Consider the following 25,563-nt stretch of genomic DNA (forward strand, 5'->3'; position numbering starts at 1 on the left):
ATTAATTTCCTTAACATGCTTAAACATTTTTTTTACAAGTTCTTAGTAATTAAAGTGTTTAGAAACCAAGTTTTGCATTTCTTTTGAGTTTTTGTAAATAATGATCTTGTTTTTTGTTCTATAATTTCTGAGTTGCCTTCTTAAATCTAGTTAACAGACTTACTTTTCCTGTAAATCACATAAAACTGATATAAATGTTTTAAAAATATCATTTACTAAAGCATACTGTAGGCTATCAGTGATTCATATTTCAGCCACAGAAATAAGATATTTTATTTTACATTTAATACAGTGATTGCTTTTATTGGTCGCACCACATGATAAGTGGTCGCTCCAAATGACACGAAGACCTTATATAGTTAAAAATCTATTTAAAGAGATCAATGAACAATACATTTTATAAAAAAAATTTTATTTAAACCAGATTTCATACAAATTTCACAGAATTTTCCTGAACATAAACTTTTTTTTAAAAATAAAAATCACATCACAAACACAAGTGCACCATTTCTTTTAACTTGACTTAGAATTTCTTTCTAACAAATAATAATGTTATAGATATAAATTATTTCATAAAACTATTGTATACAGGTAACATTTGGGGTCAATAGTTTTTTAAGTAATTAATATTTTTATTAATCAAGGACACATTCAGTTGATAAAAAGTGACAGTAAAGATATTTAGGCTATAATGTTACGAAAGATTCTATTTCAAATAAATGCTGTTCTTTTGAACTTTCTATTCATCAAATAATCCTGACATATAAAATGTATCACAGTTTCCACAAAAATATGAACATTGATAATAATCAGAAGTGTTTCTTGAGCAGCAAATCATTAGTGACCCTGGATCACAAAAACAGTCACAAGTCGCACAGGATATATTTGTGGCAATAGCCAACAATACATTGTGGGTCAAAATGATTGATTTTTCTTTTATTCCAAAAATCATTAGGATATTAAATAAAGATCATGTTTCATATTTTGTAAATGTCCTACCATAAATATATAAAATATTTATTTTTGATGAGTGAATATAGCAATATCGCAAACATAAATGAACAACTTTAAAGGCGATTTTCTCAATGTTTCGATTTTTTTGCACCCTCAGATTCCAGATTTTCAGTTGTATCGGCCAAATATTGTTCTATCTTAACAAACCATACATCAATGGAAAGCTTATTTTTTCAGCTTTCATATGATGTATAAATCTCAATTTAAAAAAATTGACCCATGTGACTGGTTTTGTGGTCCAGGGTTACATATTAGAATGATTTCTGAAGGATCATGTGACACTGAAGACTGGATTAAAGATGCTGAAGATTAAATTTAGCTTTGATCACAGGAATAAATTACAGTTTACTATATGTTCACATAGAAAACAGATATTTTATACTGTAATAATACTTCACTCTTCTCCTATCAAGGTACTCCACTCTTGCTGCAGGGTCAGAATTTTTTCGCTTGGCAGTGGCATCTGGTAAAATAGATTCAAATAGTTTTAAATAAATAAATAGGCAATAATAAATACACTACTAATAAATGCATAATTACTAAACTGAAATTACATGCTCTAATTTTTTGTTGTTGCATTTTTCTTGAAATATATGAAGAAAATATCCCAAATTGCATAAAAATCTATTCCAAATGATACTAAATTAAAGTATTTTTTGTATATAAACTGTCAATTGAATATAAAAGCATAAAACTGCCAATCTAGGACATATATCTATCATGGAAAACAGTCTGCAGTGGTCGCACCACATGATATTTGGTCGCACCACATGATATTTTCAAATTCATTCAAAATTTACAGGCACAGATTTGGCCACCTAAACAAAACAAGCTAGCTTCCCAAAAAAAGGTCACTATGAAATTTATAATACAAATATATATTTGTAGAAATAACTTTAATATTAATTTTTTTTTGAGGTCATACCACATGACATCCAAATGTGGCAACTACATACCAACCATTACAGAGGTTTTTTTATTTATTTTTATTTGAGAGAATTACAAACCTGCTTGCTGCTTGGTAAATTGGTTTATGATGTAACTTCCTGTGTTTGAATAGTTTTCAACATATAAGTCCCAAAATGGTAGTTCCTTGATGGTCACACCACATGATATTTCATAAAATGGACATCATCGGACAATGTTTGTTTGTATATTATGATGGAAATATAAATACAAATGCTTTGAATTTTTTTAAAGGATTACAAAACATTTTGGAAATCATGCCAAATAGTGCAGAAAATAAATTTGAATAAATTCAGAGTAATTTCAAAGACGTTTTCAAAACAGAAGTTATGGCCGGACGGTCGCACCACATGATGTTTTGACACTTTAAATAACAAAAAAAAATAACAAATAAGTAAAGGTTTTTGATGAGTTAAAGTGAGTACATACATGGGAGAGGTACTTCAAATATGCAGTATCTTTTTATGCATTTAAACCCGTTTTTGCAATCGGACAGAAAATGTAGGCGTCACGTCATTGACCCATATATGTGTGTGTGTGTATTTGTGTATATATATATATATATGTATGTATGTTAATTTGAGTCATTTAAAATATTTTATAGAATTGTTCAGAATTATAGGTGTCACATTTCCATCTACTTGTCATCATTAAGTTTGTCTGAAGTGAAGTTGTGTAACGTAAAAATACAACACTGACATGACCTTTGACACTTTGAGACACAAATGCTGTAGAGTCCTAGTGTGATATCATGTACTTCATGAATCCAGCTGAACGCCTCTAGGGTGGGTGTGTGTGTGTGTGTGTGTGTGTGTGTGTTGATCATTATCAGGATGTTTCCTGAGTGTTTTATCAGTGGTAGAAAAGTGAGTTGCTGCTATCAGAGGCTTTTTTCCTGAGGATTTATTCGCATAGCAACAAGCTCCTATGACCTCAACCAATCACAATTCAGAATGAACTCTCCCTGTGTCTCTCTCTAACTCAGATACACACACAGTTGTTTAGTATGTCAGTATGCTTTAGTATGTTGCTTTCAAAATGTTGTCCTCTAAACTAAAATTCCTGGTTTGTCGGCAAATATGTTTTCATGAATATCAGGTTGGGGCAAGCTGTCAAGTTAATTTTAACTTATTAATTACTATTTTATTTATTGGCCCAAACAATAGTTTGATATTTCAGTGTTACCTTTCATATTTTTTGTTAACTGTTTTACTTTGTGCATTTTGCTGAAAAATAATAAATGGTAATTAGCAGGTTCCACTGTGACAACATGCCCCACCATTGTGTGTTCCACGAACTGTGTGTTTTCCTGGTCAGTAATTGTGCAAATACAATCACTATTCTGTAGCTGAGGCATCAGGGTTTTACTCTATATAGAAATTGACTTTTAAAAATAGATACTCTGAGAAATAAACAAGTAAAAGTCTGACAGCTCGCCCTGTATCGTCTCCTCTATATAGGACACATCAAGCCTGAGTGCACATGTCCATATTAATTCATAAATATGGATTGTTGTATGAATTCTGATGGCTCTTTCACCTCGTATGTCCTTTCCTCGTTTGCGCAGTGAAAGGTGTGTCCTCACCTCAGATTTCATCTGTCCCAGATTTCCTTGTGTGACTCAAATGTGACTTTTTAATGGATTCTAGTCAGCATTGTTTCTACATGATGTTCATCAGCCCGAAGCCAAACACATTATGCAGTTGGAATGCTGTTATAACGCATATTCAGATGAACTATTTCCGTCAATAATTCCCTTCTTTCCAGCTGTGTTAATAGGTCACAGAACACACCCATGCTCTGGTTTTTGTGTACAGGCAAGTGTGTCCTGCGCACATATCCTCGGATACTTACACAAGCTTTGATTCTTTGCATTATTTATTAGCGTGATCTTCCTCGAGCTGACAGTTAGTATCAGTACTGAGTCATATAATACACACACACACATACGCTGTGAGGATTGGGATGAGGGCCAGTTCTGTTTGACCAGTGCTAATGACTGTGACTCGTAGTACAAATGTCTTACTGTGTGTATGCGATGGCTTTTGGAGACTCGGGGCCAAATGTCTCAGCATGCTCACAGGGAACCGACCCAAAGACCAACTCTATACAAAACAGAGTTGTGTTTAAAACGTGTTTATGGTTTGCCTGTTCTTAACATATTTGAGAGATTTTCTCCTTTTGATTAATCATATTCATCTTTGATTGATTATTTAGTAGTATTATTTGTGCATTTATATTATCCTCCCTGCTCCCTAGAATATCAACTGTAAAAACAAATCCACATAATTTGAATATTACTATAATTCTAATAAAACTAATTATTAATATATTAATATTATTATTATACCAATAATAATGATAAATGATTTAATGATTTATATATTCAAAAATATGAATTACTAAATATAAATTATATTCTGTAAAAAATTATATACTGAATAAAAAAAATCTATTTAAACTATAATATACTGTATATAAAAACTAAAAATCGTACAATATAAATTTTATCTTTCTGTAAATTATGCTGTTATATTTATCTAATTTTAAGTATGTTTAATTGTTTATTTGCCTATTTTTATATATATATATATATATATATATATATATATATATATATAAATATATAAATATTATTTGAAATCTATTTTATACCATACAGTTATCTTCCTTTTTCTTTGCCCGCTTTTTTGTATTGTGTGTGTATTTTGCGCTCGGATTTTTAATTTTCATATCCAGTGTTAATTTCATTATTAATAGTTTTTTTCTTTCTCTCTTTCTCTTTTAGTAACTCTCATTCTCCTGGTTCGATGGCTGCAGTTGTGAGGAATTCTGATTGGTCATGCGGACGCTGCACATTTCTTAACTCCAGCGGTTCCTTGCGTTGCTCCATTTGCGAAGCTCCCCGGCAGAAGCCGGATCTGAACCACATTCTGCGCCTCAGCAGTGCTGAGGAACCTCGCTGGTCCTGCCCACGCTGCACCCTGACCAATCACCATGGATTAGGCTCATGTTCTGTGTGCGGAGCCGCTCCAGTTACAGCCAACGGACCCATTCCACCCAAACAGGCCCCGCCCACTCCCGTAGACCCCGCCTCCAGCCCTGAAGCCAAAGGGCAGGTAGCCAATGGGGAGTCCCGGTGCGCGGAGTCCAACGGGGAGGTGTCTGTGAGTGGGGTGGTGTCATTGGAGTGGGCGTGTCCTCGTTGTACTTTAGTGAACACTCCGGTGGCGTTGTCATGCTCAGCATGTGGTGGTCCAAGAAAACTCTCCTTACCGAAAATCCCTCCCGAAGCACTAGTGGTCCCGGAAGTGCTTACACCTGTGGCGGGGTTTCCCACACAAACGACAGGAGCGTCCGCGCCACTTCTCATTGATCTGACTGTAGATTCTCCACCCCAAGTACCTTCTGAAACCCCGTCTCCACCCCCCATCCCGTTTCTGCCCCCTTCCCTGTCCTCGCTTCAGAATAATCCCGTGCCTCGAAGCCGGAGGGAAGTCCCGCCCCCCGGACGGCCTCCAAACCCCGCCCCCTCGCCAACATCACCCTCAACCTGCCCGCCTAACAAATCCAAGCCCCTCCCACCGTCAGACAATTACCCAATCAAGCGCCTAAGTGTGCTGGAGGAGGAGGAGCCTAACAACCCCGCCCCTCCAGTCACGTCTCCGCCCTCTTGGAAGTGCCCCGGATGCTCCGCCCCAACGGCTCCTCCTTCGTCATCCGCCGGTCGTTGCGACGCGTGTCGAGGGTCGCGGCCGGGTTCAGGTGGTGATGTCATCGACGTGTTGGGCGAATCGGTGCGCTTCACGCCGGCGTCGCCGTCCAGCCCGGACTTCAGCTCTTGGGCGTGTTCCAAATGTACATTACGCAATCCGACGGGAACGGGCCACTGCACGGCCTGCGGATCGTCCAAACTGCACGGTTTCTCCGAGCCGTCCAACTGCTCGTCGTGTTCTCGGAAACAACCGCACTCCCACTCGCGTGCCTTCACTTCCGCCTCATCTTCCTCTGTCTCGTCCCCATCAGCGCAGGACAAGAGTGTGTGTCAGTGGACGTGTCCTGCGTGCACACTGCTGAACGAAGGGAGGATGAAGCACTGCGCCGCGTGTCACACCCCGCAGCAGTACCTGAACCTGCGGAAAACAGGGAAACCGCTCAAACGCAGGGAGAGCATGCACGTGGAGGCCCGGCGACGCACGGATGAGGGAGAGGCCAAGGAATTGTGGGAAAATATCGTCAGCTTCTGTAGAGAGGTATGACACTGTCAGTTTGATTTAAAAACATTTAAATGTGATTAGTGTAGTATTTCTAAGTACATATGGTGGCTTCTAGAGATGCACAGATTCATACTTTTTTGCCATATATGATAAAAATGTTAAATATCTAACAGCGATACTCTATATTTTACAAACATGAAAACTTATTTTCATCGTTTTAGGTCAATCATGGCCAAGTTGTACCAATTCGTTCCCTCATTTTTATTTAGTTAAATTGTGGTCATTATTAAACTGAGACAAGGGTACGAATTAGTACAATGATTTTCCACTTTTTTTTCTTTTTTTTTTCAGGATCCTTTGAGTAGAAAGTTCAAAAGAACAGCGTTTATTTAAAGGAACACACCGACTTTTTGGGACTTTAGCTTATTCACCGTATCCCCCAGAGTTAGATAAGTCCATACACACCCTTCTCATCTCCGTGCGTGCCGTAACTCTGTCTGACGCACCCACCGCTAGCCTAGCTTAGCACAAAGACTGGAGGTAAACGGCTCCAGCTAGCATACTGCTCCCAATCAGTGACAAAATAACGCCCCGTGGTGAGGAGCAGAGAGTTTGCTCAGAGTTGGAGTAAATCACTCCGCAGAAGTAGCAGTGCTTCACCTTCTGAGAATATAGTTCCCAGTGTGTATACGGTTAGAAGATGGCTGTGTCTCATGTGACCTTGTTATTCGTACACGCTGTGACTATACAAATCACAACATGTAAATAGGAAAATGTTGGTGTTATTTTGTCACTTATTGGGAGCAGTATGCTAGCTGGAGCCGTTTACCTCCAGTCTTTGTGCTAAGCTAGGCTAGCGGTGGGTGCGTCAGACAGAGTTACGGCACGCACGGAGATGAGAAGGGTATGTATGGACTTATCTAACTCTGGGGGATACGGTGAATAAGCTGAAGTCCCAAAAAGTCGGCGTGTTCCTTTAAAATAGAAATCTTTTGAAACATTATTAATGTACTTTTGATCAATTTAATGCATCCTTTCTGAATAAAAGTATTCAGTGAATATATATACACCCTAATATACACCTTATCCAACCCATTAGATCTACCTAATTAATTATTAATGAACTATCTGTTTTTAATATCGGTTTAAATGTCAGTGATTGATACATTGGTGCACCTCTAGATATTTGTAGTGTTCACAGAATACTGTAATATATCTCTCTCTATTACTCTCAGCTAAATGCTAATGTAATCATTTAAACATCCGTTCTACTCTGCTCTCTTGACATTTCATTGGTATCAAACCGCAGCTCCGTCTTTGAAACCGAGCCAGTATCAAAAACACAGTGCATTATGAAACCAGCGGCGCCCTCGTATCTGCTGAATATTTGATATATTTCTGACCTTCTTAGAGGGGAAAGTGGTCAGACTTTGTGTTTGAGGAGATGCTGACAGCAGTTGTACAGCTTCTGAAGTTCTGTTCAGCCAGAAAGGACATAGTCAAGAGTGTCTGAAATACTCAAGAACTTCTTGTTCTTGATCCTTGTCCAGATTCAATAAATGTTTCGGAAAAGAACACAGATGCAGTTAAAACTGCTCTAAGCTTCGTCTTCCTTAATTCTGGGACTATAAATACAGGTTCAGCCTTCACTTGCCTGAAGGTGAACTTCAACAGCTTGTCAAAGGTCTTTTTAAATCAGGAGTTTTCCTTTCAGTTATGTTTCCAGTTGAAACTTCTTGATAACACTGATTTGTGTCTTGGCAAACCTTTGGTTAATTATTATATTTTAGCCTTGAGATTGGTGGTCAAATCAAATTGACCTGTATATTTTCTCCTTGTGTAGTCAAACACCTCTTAAAGGAATGTGATTGTGCAAACCAAAGGTTGCAACAGTATGATCCCAAACAGAGCTTATAATGTCTACATTACCAGTAATACATGCTTAGTGTCCTATTAGAGGTTGAACACATGTGACACTGGATCACGTCACCAGTCACATGTCGCACGGGTATATCTATAACAATACATTGTATGGGTCAAAATTATCGATTTTTCTTTTATGCCAAAAATCATTAGAATATTAAGTAAAGATCATGTTCCATGAAGATATTTTGTAAATTTCCTACCGTAAATATATAAAACATTTATTTTTGTGAGTGAATGCTGCACAATCATGAACATAAATGAACAACTTTAAAGGAGATTTTCTCAATGTTTAGATTTTTTTCCACCCTCAGATTCCAGATTATCAATAGTTGTATCTCAACCAAATATTGTCCTATCCTAAAAAAAAACATGCATCAATGGAAAGCTTATTTATTCAGATTTCAGATTTCCAAAAAATGACCCATGTGACTGGTTTTGTGGTCCAGGATCACATATTTGGATGCTACTACGAGACACTTCACGTCTCAAATGCCTCTCCAGTGACCTCTTGTGATCTGAGGTTTTCTAGGGTCTCTGGTTTCTGGACTACATGCGTTATTTCCGCATGAGGGTCGATGCAGCACGATATGAATCCTCAGGTTTTCTCTGGGCCAAGCTAAGATGAAGCACATCTTTTTGCATTTTTATTGCATAACTAGATGGTCCTTCAGTGTTTTAGGGCACATCAGGTTGCATTAGCGTTTCCACTGCAAATGTGACGTGGCCGTAAGCGTCCCTGACCTCTTCTGAAGATGCTTTGAGCGATCTGATCTGAGAACTTGTGATCAAATCAACCTAGATGAATGTTAGTTTCAGTTATATGTGCAGCTGTGGTTTGACACAGATGTTCTCACTTCAGATTGAAAGATGACGCATCATTAACTTAAGTACCTGATGTTTTTTTCTGCATATTTAGCACGTTGTATATTAACATACTATGATTAAACATCAGGTAGTATTTCCAACACTCTCTTTCTATTTGCAAATGAGATTTCGAACATCTAAAATGCAAGTTGGCATTTATATTCACCACACTTCCATGTCTGAACACATCTTTCCCAGCGCCCCGTCCGATCTGCGACTGTCTGCGCTCGCAACCTGGGAGACGTATTTTTAGAAATGGTTGCAACAGCAATTAAACAGCTCCCCAGAGTCAAGATGACCCCTATTTCTCCGGCATATACGTGTGTTTCCTGTGACGATATACGTTCCTGCAGAATATCTGGAGCAGTTTTGGTCCAGAAGCTTCTGGCCTGGTTTATTACGTCTTTACATGTTTCGTCACTTTCCACAGTGTCTTTATCTGATGCACAAAATGTAGACTTTATAAAGATGTTCACTCTGACAGTGATTAGTTGTAGCATTGTGGTTTTTATTAAGGTGACCTGGCATTCTGGCCTGGTTAAGGATTTTATTCTAAATGTATTAAACGGTAATAAACTAAGTCTAGATGCTTTGAATAAAATTCACAATTACTTCCAGTGTGTATTATAAACACATTATTTAATGATGGCAAAAAATATCTATTTTATTACATATATAAAAATTATTACATATTTATTATTACATATGTAAATATTACATATTTAAAAAGAAAATGTATACCATATTTATTAAAAATATTATCGTTAATTTTAGTTAATTAAGTAAATTTTATATTATATTCAAAGTATTTAGTGATGACAAATGAGATTTGCGTAAATTTGAATAAAATTCAAGACTTATTTTATACCATATTTATTACAAAATATTATATTAACATTTTAATTAATTTATTTTATATAGGTATTGGCAATGATGGCAAATAAGATCTACACAAATTTGAAAAAAATAATTATTTTACATCATATTTATTAAAAATATTATCGTAGAATTTTAGTTAATTTTATATCGTATACACATTGTAATGATGACAAATAAGATCTACATATATTTGAATAAAAATACTTTACTGTATTTATTAAAATATTATATTACATTATAAATAATTCATATAATTTTTTTAATTACATTTATTTCATATACTTATTTAATGTTGGAAAATGTGATCTGATTTGTAAATTAAATAAATTAAGATATATCTGTATATATGAAGATATACATGATATCTATATATATGTATATATCTGTATTACTGTGTGCTAAATAAAAAAATGTAATTGTAATTAATTTTTTTTTCTATACACATTTAATGATGGCAAATGCTGTATTTTGTGTGTGTAATACCTTACAGAGTTCTTGTGTGTTTGTTGTAGAACGCGGTGAACTTCGTGGATGACAGTTTCCCTCCTGGTCCGCGTTCGGTCGGGTTCCCCGAGAATGACAGCGTCCAGCAGCGAATCAAAAAGTGGCTCCGCCCTCATGAGATTAACTGCAATAATTTTAAGGATCGTGGTGTGAAATGGTCCGTGTTCAGGACGCCCCGCCCCTCTGACATTCTGCAAGGCCTTCTGGGTAATTGCTGGTAAGAGAAGTGTGTCTATCTCTGTCAACTAGTGTACTGCATACAGCTCAGTAAATATTGTAGACTGCCTACAATTTAATCACAATTGTATGTATAATACTGTATTTTAAATATTTGTGCAAGTGTGTTTTGATGGTTAGTGCTCAAAAAGCACAGAATAATTCAGTTTAAAGCACAGTTTAGTGGTTCGTTCAATGGTGCATTCAAGTTTTTGGAGGAAGTGATGTAGGATTGAAAGTGTTGCTGCTGTGTTTCACAGGTTCTTAAGCGCTCTGGCGGTGCTAGCGGAACGACCCGAGTTGGTGGAGCGTGTGATGATCACCAGAACCATGTGCCATGAGGGAGCGTATCAGGTCCGGCTCTGTAAGGATGGAACGTGGACGACGGTTCTGGTGGACGACATGCTGCCCTGCGACGAATACGGGTTTCTGCTGTTCTCACAGGTTTGTGTTGCTGTGCTTGAGTTTGTTACGCCTGATTTATTTAAGCCCTTATTTTGTAATTTATTGCCTGATCATGATTGTTTGAGAACCACAGTCACTGAGCAGTTTCAAATGTTGCCAACCAAAGTAAATAAAGAATTGCACATTTTTACCTGCTAAAACAACATGTGAAGTAGTGATAAAGTAATTGTAGTTAATTAACAAATATTTTTTATCTAAAAGAGAGAGAAATATATATATATATATATATATATACTCTACCGTTCAAAAGTTTGGGGTCAGTAAGATTTTTAATGTTTTTAAAAGAAGTATCTTCTGCTCATTAAGGCTGCATTGATTAAAAATACAAACAAAAACAGTAATATTGTGAAATATTATTCCATGTTTTTTATTGTTTTTTTTATCAAATAAATGCAGCCTTGGTGAGCAGAAGAGACTTCTTTTAAAAACATAAAAAAATCTTACTGACCCCAAACTTTTGAACGGTAGTGTATATATATAAATTGCTAAATATTATTGCTATCAATAAGTATATTGAATGTAATAATATTACTATATTTTAAATATTATTTATGAAACTGAAGATTTTAATCAATGCAAGTACATTTCTTCTTAAGCTCACTCTGCAAGTGACAAACAAAGCACTTTTTTGCATGACAATTTTGCATCAAAATTTCATAATGATGACACTGAGTAAAAGATATGTTAACAAAACACAATTATAAATTGTACAGTTGAAAATAGTTCCTTTACTGCATTTTTTTAATTTTTTTTTATTGCATAAACATAAATCAGTAAAAAAAGGAAATAATACAAAACAATGAACATGAACGCGGGGATACAGAGAAAAGTAATAATTAAAAAAAAGAAAAATAATCCTTTGCTTCATTTATTACGTCCCCGTGTGCTGCTTTATTTCCTAAAGGCTTGTGTTATTGAATGTCCAGGCTCAGCGGAGGCAGCTGTGGGTGGCGCTGATAGAAAAGGCTCTAGCGAAGCTCCACGGCTCGTATTTTGCGCTGCAGGCCGGTCGTGCCATCGAGGGTTTGGCGACGCTCACTGGCGCCCCCTGTGAGAGTCTGATGCTGCAGGTCAGCTCAACCAACCCCCGTGAAGAGCCAATCGACACGGACCTCATATGGGCCAAAATGCTCAGCTCCAAAGAGGCGGGGTACGACTTACACACACTCAGGATTATTATACTAATTGTCCTGGAAATTGAGCCCTGTAATTTATTCACTGTGCTCCGGACTCACTGATTTCAAGGCACATTATAAGATGACAAGGCATCTTTTGTCCTTTATAATAAAGGCTAAAAGCCAAGACATGAAAATTGGATTAAAAAAAAAAAAAAAATGTGTGCCACTACAAATTGGAAAGTGCCTTTTAAAGTGTTTCTAGGCTACTTGTCAATTTCAGGGCTCAAATTACCAGGCAATTAGTGTCAGCATGCACACAGTATCAGCTGAAAAGCGCAAATTATATTGCAAAAGATTGGCATTAATATAATTTATAAATATTGTCTATAACTGATATTAGAATATTTATAATAAATATTATAATGTGTCTTGAAGACACACTTATCAGATATTTTCAATCATTATGTTAAATGTTGTTATAATAATTTTATATAAAATATTAACTAATATAAAATGAAAAAATATTATATAAAATGTACACACAAATGTCTGTTTTTGTGGTTCTGTATTTTTATTTGTTTTGGAAACTATAAATATTATTTAAAAAAATAGTATAAAATATATCAGCTAAAAAATATGAATAAACAAGATTAATATGTTGAATATATTTTGAATTGAATGTGCTATGAAGTGTGTTATTTAATCATTTGAATATATGGTATTTATATGCCAGGGTTATTATTATAGTTAACTAATACCATAAAATAACATTATTGTTACTTGAAATAAAATATAAAAAAGCTGCATTTCTAATTTTCATTTAGTTTAACTTGAAGTACTAACATAGCTGAAATACTGAAATACAAATCTATAAAGACTATATATTACAATAAGGTCCTGTTAGATAACATTAATTAATGCATTAACTAACATTAACTGAGCAATACATTTGATACCGTATTTATTAATCTTTGTGAAAATTAATTAAAAAACATACGCAAGTTCATGTAAACTCAGATCCATTAAATAATATTAACAGATCAAATGTGTTAGTAAATGTTGAAATTATTATTAACTAAGATTAATGCATGCTTTAGAAGTGTTTATCATTGTTAGTCCGTTAACTAATGTAAACAAATGAAAGCTTATTGTAAAGTGTTTCCACAAAAACAAAAAAACAAAAAAAATTTAAAACTAATTCAAGTTATTAATAGAAACTAATAGTATATCAGTGATACTAAAATAACAGTGTTATATACTTGTAAGTAAATAGGTGAATGATGAATATTGACTAGGTTCTGCGTTCTCTGTGTGTGTCAGTTTTCTGATGGGAGCGTCTTGTGGAGGCGGGAACATGAAGGTCGATGATGCTGTGTATGAATCTCTGGGTCTCCGTCCGAGACACGCGTACTCCATACTGGATGTCAGAGACGTTCAGGGCTACAGGTCAGACACACATGCACAACATGCATACTGTTGAAGAAGAGCTTGTTCACCCATACGACACAAAAGATGACGTATAACACTGCATAACACTGCTTTCCATAGAATGGAAATGATTCACGCTGTCATGCTTTTAAAAAAGGACAAAAAATGTAGTCCATACTGGTTTTCTGAGGTCATACAATAGAACAATTCTTCACATGCATGAGGAAGTGAGTTGTTTTTATATTGCCGGGTTCTTCCTGCATTAAAAAAATGTAATTTAAAAAAATGTAAACTAATTTTTGTCCCGCCAAAGCCTTATTTGATCAGTTATTATGATTTATGAGTGATGTAGATGTGTGTGACAGGGCGCATGTTAAGTGTTTTCAGAACAAAGCAAGTTGTTGTTAGCTAGCTGCTAATTTTATTCAATTGTATATACACTGTAAAAAAAAAAAAAAAAAGTTAATGCCTTAAATTTTTGAGTACAATCAACCTTTGATGTTTAAGTAATTTCAACTTAAATTACATTAAACTGACTTTAAAAAATGAGTTAAATCTTATATAACTTAAAGTTGAAAATTGCTTAACTTAACTTTGATGAGTTAAAGCAATGTAAAAACACACTTATTGATCGTATAATTTTTTACAGTGTTGTAGAAAATGCTTTTTAAGCCTACTTTTTAATATTGATATGATTATATACCAAAATAACTATTAGTAAACAACGAGGAACAAAAGAAACAAACATCAAGGTAAGAGAACATGCATAATATATGAGATGTCAGAATAATTTCCCATTGTGAATAAAATCATAAACTGTTTCTTTGCATTTATTTTAAATATATTGTCAGTATTGGGCTCACAGATCATATAGGGTACTTTTTGTTGTCCACCGAAGAGCATTTTTGACCCTGTGTTGTGATGGAGTAATGAAGCCATCGCTCGTGTGTGAGTGGTCATCATAAAGGACTGCGGCTCTGTGTTTCAGACTGCTGCGCCTGAGGAACCCCTGGGGCCGCTTCTCCTGGAACGGCTCCTGGTCGGACGAGTGGGCCGATTGGCCGCAGCATCTGCGTCACGAGCTCATGGCTCACGGCAGCAGTGAAGGCGTGTTCTGGATGGAGTACGGAGACTTCATTAAGTGAGTCATTAGCTGCTTCATCTGTGCTAAATTGACCTTTAATCTGAGATGATCTTCATCAGAGCTTTCCATAAATAAAGAGGATCTCATTAGTGGCCAGAAGAGGCTCATGGCCTGTATAATACTTGTGTGGTATGTTAGATTTGATTATATCATGTGGTTTTTAATCTTTTTTTTATTATATACATATTAATGATGGCAAATGATATCTACTTACATTTTTTAAAAAGTATTAAAATGATCATATCAAAGCAATGTTTTCTGAAAATCCTAATTAAAGCATTATATTGAACTTTTAATTAATTTTATATTATATACATATTGTTTAATGATGATAAATGGAATCTACTTTACATTATTTTACATATATATTTAAAAAAGTATTGTTAACATTTTAATTTATTGCACATATTATTTAATGATGATCTACATACATTTGAAAACAAAAATAAGTTACACCATATTTATTGAAAATATTTAAAATTAAATTTTATATTTAATACATTGTTAATGTTCACAAATGAGAAACAAGAAATGAAAGACTTGTTTCAAACTATATTAATTACAAATATTATATTAAAATGTAACATATATATATAATATTATATTTTTTAACACCATATTTATTAAGTTATAAATAATTATTAATTTCATTTTAATAAAATTATTCAATTAAAATGATTAATTTAGTATTTTATACATGTTTAATAATAAAAATAAGGGAAAATAAGTTATTTCTTAAAATAATATTATTACTTAAAAAAAAAAATTATAATATTACTTATGGTTATTATTATTTATTATTTTAAAATTCACTCAAATTTGTACGATCAATCAATAAAATCAAGATTTTGGAACTGATTCTAAGACATTTCCGTTCATCAGCCAATCAGGTTTAATTATCACCTGATGCTCAAAATGGCCAGAATATGAGATTTTCCGCCCATGTATCAGTAGATGTAGTTCAATAACCAGAACGTGGTTGGTGAATGTTGTGTGTAGGTACTTTGACTCGGTGGATATCTGCAAGATTCACGCTGATTGGCAGGAGGTGCGTCTGCAGGGCTGCTTCCCGTGCCGGGCGAGTAAACCGGTGACCGTAACCGCGCTCACAGTCCTGGAGAGAACCGCGCTGGAGTTCGCCCTCTTCCAGGAGGGCAGCAGGTAAATCACATCAAAATGAATAAAGACATAAAATATTAATCATAAAAACAACAACAACAACAAAAATAAAACCGCTCTCAATCCACCAGGCGCTCAGACACGGCTGACAGTCACCTGTTGGATCTGTGCATTATGGTCTTCCGGGCCTCGTTCGGTAACGGGAATAAGCTGGTACTGGGGCGTCTGTTAGCACACAGCAAGCGCGCGGTGAAGAAGTTTGTAGGATGTGATGTGATGCTGGAGCCGGGAGAGTATGCGGTGGTTTGCTGTGCCTTCAACCACTGGCAGATGGACCTGACCGGGACGTCAACACCAGGTACACAGACGGAGAGACGACGCTGGAATATAAACACTGGATGAGATTAAACAGCCCATTTACAGAGTCTTGATTTAGTTTTTGGGCTCTAATAGAACAGGTTTTCATGTTAAAACATTATTTTTCCCATATTTGCAGCTCCTCTCTTCCCAGTCTGTCAGTAACGCTCTGTTTAGTTCTAGTCATGATCGGACTGAACCGTCTGAAACCGTTCGATGCTCAAGTCAAGTCAGCACAGATCTACAAGTTCCTCAGTCTAACTCACTTTCAGACGTGTCTGACAGTCACTCCATCCAGGAGTATTTGATCCTGTGATGTCGGCTAGTTTTGCTAACTCATTCAGCGCTCCAGTTAGTCCAACAGTACACTGAACTGAGAACAGTCTTTCCGGCGTGTCCGATATGTGTGCCGAGGGTTTCATAAGGGGGCAAAATGAGTCGTTTAATGGTTACAACAGTTCCAGAGTCGGACATGTCCGCAAACAAACAACGAGCCGCTGATACGAGCATATGCGTGAACGAGCAGTTGACTTGAATGAGGGGTGAAATGAACGTTTTTTTTTTTTTTTTTTCATGGTTTATTGTAAAAAGGTGAGTTGATTTAAGACTAGTTCATTCACTATATATGCTTTAGACACGTAAAACATCCTCATTTCACATCATTATTGGGTGCTTTTATAGTAGAATTGTGTATATGCGACATCGTTGTGTGATTATGGTGAATCGTTTTTTTGAACCGGTTCATTGAACTGTCCGAAAGAACCAGTTCGCAGAAAAGAATTGGACTGTGTCTTAAATCGCCCCCTATATCCTTAAATAGAGCACTATTTGACGGGACAGCCACCGATGTGCGCTCAACGGCTAGAAAATACCCATAATGCACGGTGAGAGTCGTGCACTGAATGAATTCCCTCGTCTGACCAGAAGATGGCGCCGCTGCTGAATCATTCATCCATCCATTTTCCAAACTATAGCGGAATATCAATATTATTACATTGTTTAATTAAGGTTTATACATCGTTTTCATGCCCCGCCCCCTTACCATATCCGCCAGTTCCAACACAGTACTAACTCATCCAGGCCCCGCCCCTTTATTCTGCGTATGAATTATTTCAATGAGGAATATTGTGAAGTGTTCGTTCCTGGAAGAACAAAAACTGAAGAGTACAATGGAGGCGTTTCAGGGAGTTCAGAAACACTGACACTGATGTAGAGAAGAACTCCCGCTGGAGGGACTCAAACAGCAACACTAAAGAAAGAGGAATATGGGGAAAAAAGCATATAGGTCCTCTTCATCATGTTGTGCGTGTTTCGACAGTGTCCAGCCCCACTAACGCTCGGAGACCCAGTCAGGATTTCCCAGGGTACATCTTGGCCATCTACAGCTCCAGACAGGTGATGGTGGAGCAGGTGGAGGCCTCGTCCACAACACTCGCTGATGCCATCATCCTGATGACGGAGAACAAGGGAGAGAGACATGAGGTACAGGAACACACACACACACACACACACACACACACTGTATGGAGAACTTTCTGTGTCAGCATTTAGCAAATGTGATGACTTTTATCATATTTTAAACCTAAGAGGAGCACAGACAAATATATAAATATGTATGTGTATATATATATATATATTTTAAACTGTGAGGCACACTGTGACTCCAGTCGGTTCCATCAGCTCTGAATGTTATGATCAGTTTTTAGAAATCATACTGAGCATATATGAGTTATAATAGGTAAAAAAATTGGTTAACTTAACATATGTATATTATTTCATGTAATTTAATGTCACTGCAAACTTTCATTATTAATAGGATTTAAATGTTTTAATAATTGATATTATATATAGTATTCTTTCTTTATTTGATATTTGTTTGTTACATAATTTTTACATTATATAGTATTTATTATTTTTACAGTGAGGAAAATAAGTATTTGAACACCCTGCTATTTTGCAAGTTCTCCCACTTAGAAATCATGGAGGGGTCTGAAATTGTCATCGTAGGTGCATGTCCACTGAGAGAGACATAATCTAAAAAAATAATCCAGAAATCACAATATATGATTTTTTAACTATTTATTTGTATGATACAGCTGCAAATAAGTATTTGAACACCTGAGAAAATCAATGTTAATATTTGGTACAGTAGCCTTTGTTTGCTAGCCTGGCAAGCCAGACCTACATCAAGATGTTAGGTCTGGAAACTCACCATAGACGCGGTTTAATCCGAGGGGCGGGATAAACGGCTGTCTTTCAAATTCCCTCTGTACGCAATAGGACAGCGCTTCAACCAACCAGAGCGTTTTCCCAACAGCGGAGCTAGTTGATAGATTCAACTTTTGCCATATCTGGCCGGCAAAACGACGAACACATCTTCCTTTTTTTAAGAATGACTTAAGTGCCGTTCTTTGCTCTTTTCTCAAAGAAAAACTTAACTCCAAGTCCTCCAGAGTCGCGGACAAAGCCGATTCGAAAGACCGTTGTTCTCCAGCAGCCGTCATTCTTTGTTTTCAAGTGGCAGCCGTCGCAACTCTGTCGTCATATGTTAAGCCCGCCCCCGCCTACTCTATACACGACGTGATTGGCCTGACCCAATTTAGGTTTTTGCAGCTAGAAGGTCTATTGAGAGTTGCTAGACCCACCTGGCTGCGAAATACATTTTGCTGCCGCTAGGGTGCGTCTAGATTTCTAGGCTATTTGTTTGCAATTACAGAGGTCAAACGTTTCCTGTAGTTTTTCACCAGGTTTGCACACACTGCAGGAGGGATTTTGGCCCACTCCTCCACACAGATCTTCTCTAGATCAGTCAGGTTTCTGGGCTGTCGCTGAGAAACACGGAGTTTGAGCTCCCTCCAAAGATTCTCTATTGGGTTTAGGTCTGGAGACTGGCTAGGCCACGCCAGAACCTTGATATGCTTCTTACAGAGCCACTCCTTGGTTATCCTGGCTGTGTGCTTCGGGTCATTGTCATGTTGGAAGACCCAGCCTCGACCCATCTTCAATGCTCTAACTGAGGGAAAGAGGTTGTTCCCCAAAATCTCGCAATACATGGCCCCGGTCATCCTCTCCTTAATACAGTGCAGTCGCCCTGTCCCATGTGCAGAAAAACACCCCCAAAGCATGATGCTACCACCCCATGCTTCACAGTAGGGATGGTGTTCTTGGGATGGTACTCATCATTCTTCTTCCTCCAAACACGTTTAGTGGAATTATGACCAAAAAGTTCTATTTTGGTCTCATCTGACCACATGACTTTCTCCCATGACTCCTCGGGATCATCCAAATGGTCATTGGCAAACTTTAGACGGGCCTTGACATGTGCTGGTTTAAGCAGGGGAACCTTCCGTGCCATGCATGATTTCAAACCATGACGTCTTAGTGTATTACCAACAGTAACCTTGGAAACGGTGGTCCCAGCTCTTTTCAGGTCATTGACCAGCTCCTCCCGTGTAGTTCTGGGCTGATTTCTCACCTTTCTTAGGATCATTGAGACCCCACGAGGTGAGCTCTTGCATGGAGCCCCAGTCCGAGGGAGATTGACAGTCATGTTTAGCTTCTTCCATTTTCTAATGATTGCTCCAACAGTGGACCTTTTTTCACCAAGCTGCTTGGCAATTTCCCCGTAGCCCTTTCCAGCCTTGTGGAGGTGTACAATTTTGTCTCTAGTGTCTTTGGACAGCTCTTTGGTCTTGGCCATGTTAGAAGTTGGATTCTTACTGATTGTATGGGGTGGACAGGTGTCTTTATGCAGCTAACGACCTCAAACAGGTGCATCTAATTTAGGATAATAAATGGAGTGGAGGTGGACATTTTAAAGGCAGACTAACAGGTCTTTGAGGGTCAGAATTCTAGCTGATAGACAGGTGTTCAAATACTTATTTGCAGCTGTATCATACAAATAAATAGTTAAAAAATCATATATTGTGATTTCTGGATTTTTTTTTTTTGATTATGTCTCTCACAGTGGACATGCACCTACGATGACAATTTCAGACCCCTCCTTGATTTCCAAGTGGGAGAACTTCCAAAATAGCAGGGTGTTCAAATACTTATTTTCCTCACTGTATATATATATATATATATATATATATGTATATATAATGTATATTTACAAAATAATATATAATGAATTATACATTATATAAAATTATTAATATAAAAATGATTATATATACATTATTATATATAAAGTAAATAAATGTTATATTATAAATAAATGTTATATGTTTTAATTAATATAATCATAAATTATAATATTAATCATTACTATATATATATATATATATATATATATATATATATATATATATATATATATATATATATATATATTATAAAATAAATTTAAAATAAACAATAATATACAATAATAAAAAATATATATTATATGAATATAAAAATAAATAATTTAAAATAATTTATTTAATTTTAATATTTTTAAAAAATATATTTTTTTATATTATTAGACGTTTATAATAAATGTATAGTATGTGTGTCTATTATATACGGTGTGTGTGTATATATATGTATGTGTGTGTATATATAATTATTTTATTACTTTTTATAACTTTTTATTACTCACAAACGACAAGGACGACAGTTTTATGATGTGATTTCTTGATCTCATGTATCAGGGTCGTGAAGGGATGACATGTTACTACCTGACTCACGGGTGGGCGGGGCTTATCGTCGTCGTGGAGAACCGTCACCCAAAGTACTACCTCCATGTGTCATGTGACTGTACCGACAGCTTCAATGTGGTGTCGACCCGAGGCAGCCTGAAGACCATCGACAGCGTGCCGCCCTTGCACAGGTAAACACACAGTGTGCACTGAAAGTGATTCGCTTCTCCTCTCTGAAGTTTGCGGAAACATCAATTCTTTTTTATTCGTTTAGTTAACAGGAACATTGCACATTAATAAAACATTTCTGTAAATGCACCAGAATTAGCCAAAGGCTATTTTTCATCTGTAGTCCCTGGACAGGATCGTGCTCAGAAGAGACCGTTGTTCCTTCAGCTCCAGATGAAAACACTGTGAATGTTAGTCCTGTCAGTTCCTGAAGTGTTTTTATTCAAGGTTTGTTCACAGCGAGAGCGAGAGCCACATGACAGAGCGAATCTCCGGTGGATTTTCACCTCTGAAGTGTTCACAGCTGAATCACTCTCCGGTCAATCACATGCTTTAACCCCAGCCCTCGCCGTCCTGATAATGCTGTGTCAGTCAACACCGTTGCTCATTTCCATTCAATAAAGTCACGAGTAAAGATAATTATTAATAATAATTTTGAGCTTCAGTTTAGTAGAGTGAAAAAAATAATAATTAAAGATGTGTAATTCCTACATAGGAGTTACATTAATATAAAAATGATAATAATATAACATAATAATATAAATATCTTGTTTTAATTATTATAAATTATCTTATGTATATGCATCTACCATAAATTAAAAAGGAAAATGAATTCTGTTTTTAGGACCATTATTTTATTATCATCATAAGATGATAATATATCTTTATAACTAATAATATAACTAAAATATATTTATAACTAATAATAATAATTTTGAGCTTCAGTTTAGTAGAGTGAAAAAAATAATAATTAAAGATGTGTAATTCCTACATAGGAGTTACATTAATATAATATAACAAAATAATATACTGTAAATAACTTGTTTTAATTATTATAAATGATATTATGTATATACATCTACCATAAATTAAAAAGGAAAATGAATTCTGTTTTTAGGACCATTATTTTATTATCATTATCATTATTATTACACTTATATTAGATTATTTTCATGACTATTAAGTACATTTTCCCTTAGACTCATAATTCAGTTGACTTTGGTGTTAGCAGTAAATAAACATTTTATATTGTTATCATCTGTATTTAGTCCATGTTTTCTCCATAGCCTACTTGTCAGCATTGAGTGAAAGTGGAATATATTAATAATGTGAATTTTTCTCTCAAGTCATCCACCATTTCGGATTCATTCAGTGACAGCATTGCAATGCATCTTCTCTGTGAAGTAAACATGTGATGTTGCTTTCAAACTAGGCAAAGAAAGTATCTTTATATGTGACCCTGGATCACGTCACCAGTCACGAGTCGCACGGGTGTCTCTGTGGCAATAGCCAACAATACATTGTATGGGTCAAAATTATCGATTTTTCTTTTATGCCAAAAATCATTAGGATATTAAGTAAAGATAATTTTCCATGTAGATATTATGTACATTTTCTACCGTAAATATATAAAACATTTATTTTTGTGAGTGAATGCTGCACAATCATGAACATAAATGAACAACTTTAAAGGAGATTTTCTCAATGTTTCGATTTTTTTCCACCCTCAGATTCCAGATTATCAATAGTTGTATCTCGACCAAATATTGTCCTATCCTAACAAACCATATATCAATGGAAAGCTTATTTATTCAGCTTTCATGTGATGCATAAATCTCAATTTCAAAAAATTGACCCCTGTGACTGGTTTTGTGGTCCAGGGTCACATATGCATTATAATGTTGCTGCTTACCTTTTAGAAAAGGTGTAGAAAGTTTCATGGTTGTGATGCCGAAAAGTGCTCTCTGTGCAGGTATTCTGAGACTAACCTGTGTGTTTTCTGTCGTGTGTTTCAGACAGGTACTGGTGGTCCTGTCCCAGTTGGAGGGGAACGCTGGATTCTCCATCACACACAGACTGGCCCATAGGAAAGCAGCGCAGGCGTCTCTGGGCGACTGGACGTCTAGTAAAGCCACACACTCGCCCCAACTTACCCCGGACACTGACGGACTGCACAGACCGCGGCCGCTTTGACACACGCTTAAACACACACACACACATAGACAGACATGAAACTACATAGACCAATGCAGACCCGTGCTGATGAACGCACTCGCAGGCACTGAGACGGTCTGGGCGGAACTACTGAGCCAATCACACGTCTGCTCGCTGAGCCAAGACCCGCCCACTGCACACACACACACACACACACGTCATGATGAACTGTCATTCAGATCCGCTCCTGGAGTCTCGCCTGCGTCTCCTGTCAGCTGACTTCACATTTTAATTTCTTTTATGTGTGCTCAGTCAGAGAGTGAATCTCACGAAAATATTTCATATGGCTCAGTTCACCCAAAAGACAAAACAATTCATCAAAAAGAAAAATATGATATTTAAAAAAAAGTTGGGATCATTATATTTATCTCTTAGGAGAAAAAACAGCACATTTTCTCCTAAAATTCACATTACTTTATGACTTCTTCATTTTTATTTTTATTATTATTATTATAATTAGAGTTTCAATTATATTAGATTATTTTCATGGCAATTAACCATATTTTCCCACAAATTCACACTTTTGGACAAATAATTTTATCATTTTTATTATTTAGAATTATTTTAACTAGATTCTTATCACTTGAATACAGTATTTTTGCTGGACTGTAAATCATAAAGTAAAAAGTTAAAAATGATTTTAAAACCACATTAAAGGCAGAACAACAAATATCTATAACATCTCTAAATAATTTTTATTATAATTTTAAATAACATATCAGGTTTTCACATTTCAGTAATGAGAATAAGTTTTTTGCATTTTTTTCATCTGAATTTTGGGCAAATTGCCATGAAAACTGTCGTCACAATGCAGGATATCTTCCTTTCCTTAAACAAAATACATCTTTATTCTTCCTTCAATCTTAGGGTGAAATGTGCCAATCTTGTGACATGTTTTGTGAGATTTAGGTTGCTCGCCGTTCTGACAGCCAATCAGCTAACTGTATCTGGGGTCACATGATCTGCATAATGTGTAATGTAACGACAAATGGTGATACTTGATTTTAGCGGAAGGCCACGTGTGCGAGGGGTTTATGTGGGCGCGTATCATGCGTGAACCATCTTTTAATTTATGTGTTTTAGTAAAGCGGAGCCTTTCTGAGAGAAGCACAAGTTAAGCTGCGAGCTGATCTGTCATCAGTTTGATTCATGAGCATGATGATGTCATAGCTGTACGACCTGTGCTGGATCTGATTGGTGGAGGGCCGGCGGGTTTGACTATCTCTGTGCACTGATGTTTAGTCCAGCGTCCTCTGGATGTTGTGTTGCTCATTGTCTCCCTCTGTTGGTGGCTCTGGTGTGACGTCACACTCATTCTCCGTCTTTCTTTTGTGACGTCACACTCATTCTCTGTCTTTCTTTTTGTAAATTGTACAGCGCTGTTCCCCTCTGCACAATCCAATCTAAAGTACTCACTGTAATTATACAGATCTCTGTCGGGCAGGAGTATATTATGTAGGATATTTTATTGATTCTTGGACAAAAAATGTATAAAAGTCTAAAAAATCTGTACGGTTCATTTGCAATCTCAGGTTCTGTTGGACCAAATGACAAATAAAGTTTTCTTTTTTGTTTCTTTATTTTTTAATCAAGAAACATGTGAGTTACTGATTTTTATTTTTATTTTTTCCTGACGTTGTTTGTTCGGATGTGTTGTGTTTTTTCCATTGTTAATACAGAGACGGCTGGAAGATGTTCATTAGATCATGTTGTTGCTGATTTTATGTTATTTATTGACCTACAGTATATGTTTATTATGATAATCATCTCAAATAGGTTTATACAGGCTGATGATGGAGACGTTTATATGGGTCACTCTCAGGAAACGGTGCATTTCACATTAATTTCACTTTTAATCATCATTATTTTATCCACGTCACAGTAAGTTTGAAATTCATGTTCTTACCATTTTCTCTGAACTAGATGAAAGTGTTTTAATCTCAATTACTGCAAATTTTAGGTTACTTTTTTTATCCTATATAATTCTTTAAAATATAGTAGTGACATAGAATGTGTAAATTGAATTATATTCTATTAAAAATACAATTACATTTACATTTTATTTATTCCACAAGTTGTTTTGCTTTACACTGACTGAACACAGAAAATCCTGAAAATGATGTGAAAATCAGTAGCCTATCCTGGTTAATTATGTAAATGTAAATACATCAAATTGATTTGTTTTTATATGTAAAGGTTATTTATATAACAGCCTTTATAACAATTTTTACCAGTGTGCTTTACAACAATAAAAATAAAAAATAGAAATAAAAAGAAATTATATGTAATAATCATATATAATTGACAAAAATACATTTTCATAATATATATAGCCTATATGAATATGATTATATCTGATATAATAATACATGTGATCTATATAACAATATATAATGAATCATAAATAATGAAAAAAAAGCATTGTCATAATTATATGATTTTATATATATATATCATTTTATTTATTTTTCATTATTTCATCATATGATTAAAGAAAT

General features: G+C 35.7%; 1 protein-coding gene across 2 annotated transcripts in view; it reads left to right on the top strand.

The window, feature by feature from the left end:
* capn15 (calpain 15) overlaps positions 1-24,772 on the top strand; it is a 31,682-nt gene extending 6,910 nt beyond the window's left edge. For both annotated transcript variants that reach the window (XM_084103171.1, XM_084103170.1), the window contains 11 exons: positions 4,769-6,233; positions 10,379-10,587; positions 10,847-11,030; positions 11,978-12,201; positions 13,490-13,615; positions 14,586-14,738; positions 15,741-15,902; positions 15,992-16,218; positions 17,536-17,699; positions 20,855-21,033; positions 22,867-24,772. In XM_084103171.1, the coding sequence (XP_083959297.1) occupies positions 4,791-6,233; positions 10,379-10,587; positions 10,847-11,030; positions 11,978-12,201; positions 13,490-13,615; positions 14,586-14,738; positions 15,741-15,902; positions 15,992-16,218; positions 17,536-17,699; positions 20,855-21,033; positions 22,867-23,044 (3,249 nt within the window). In that variant the 5' untranslated portion in view covers positions 4,769-4,790 and the 3' untranslated portion in view covers positions 23,045-24,772. The remainder of the gene's footprint in view (positions 1-4,768; positions 6,234-10,378; positions 10,588-10,846; positions 11,031-11,977; positions 12,202-13,489; positions 13,616-14,585; positions 14,739-15,740; positions 15,903-15,991; positions 16,219-17,535; positions 17,700-20,854; positions 21,034-22,866) is intronic.
* Positions 24,773-25,563: the final 791 nt, after the last annotated feature.

The sequence above is a fragment of the Abramis brama genome, assembly GCF_963993115.1.
Source record: "Abramis brama genome assembly, chromosome: 24".
Taxonomy (NCBI): Eukaryota; Metazoa; Chordata; class Actinopteri; order Cypriniformes; family Leuciscidae; genus Abramis; species Abramis brama.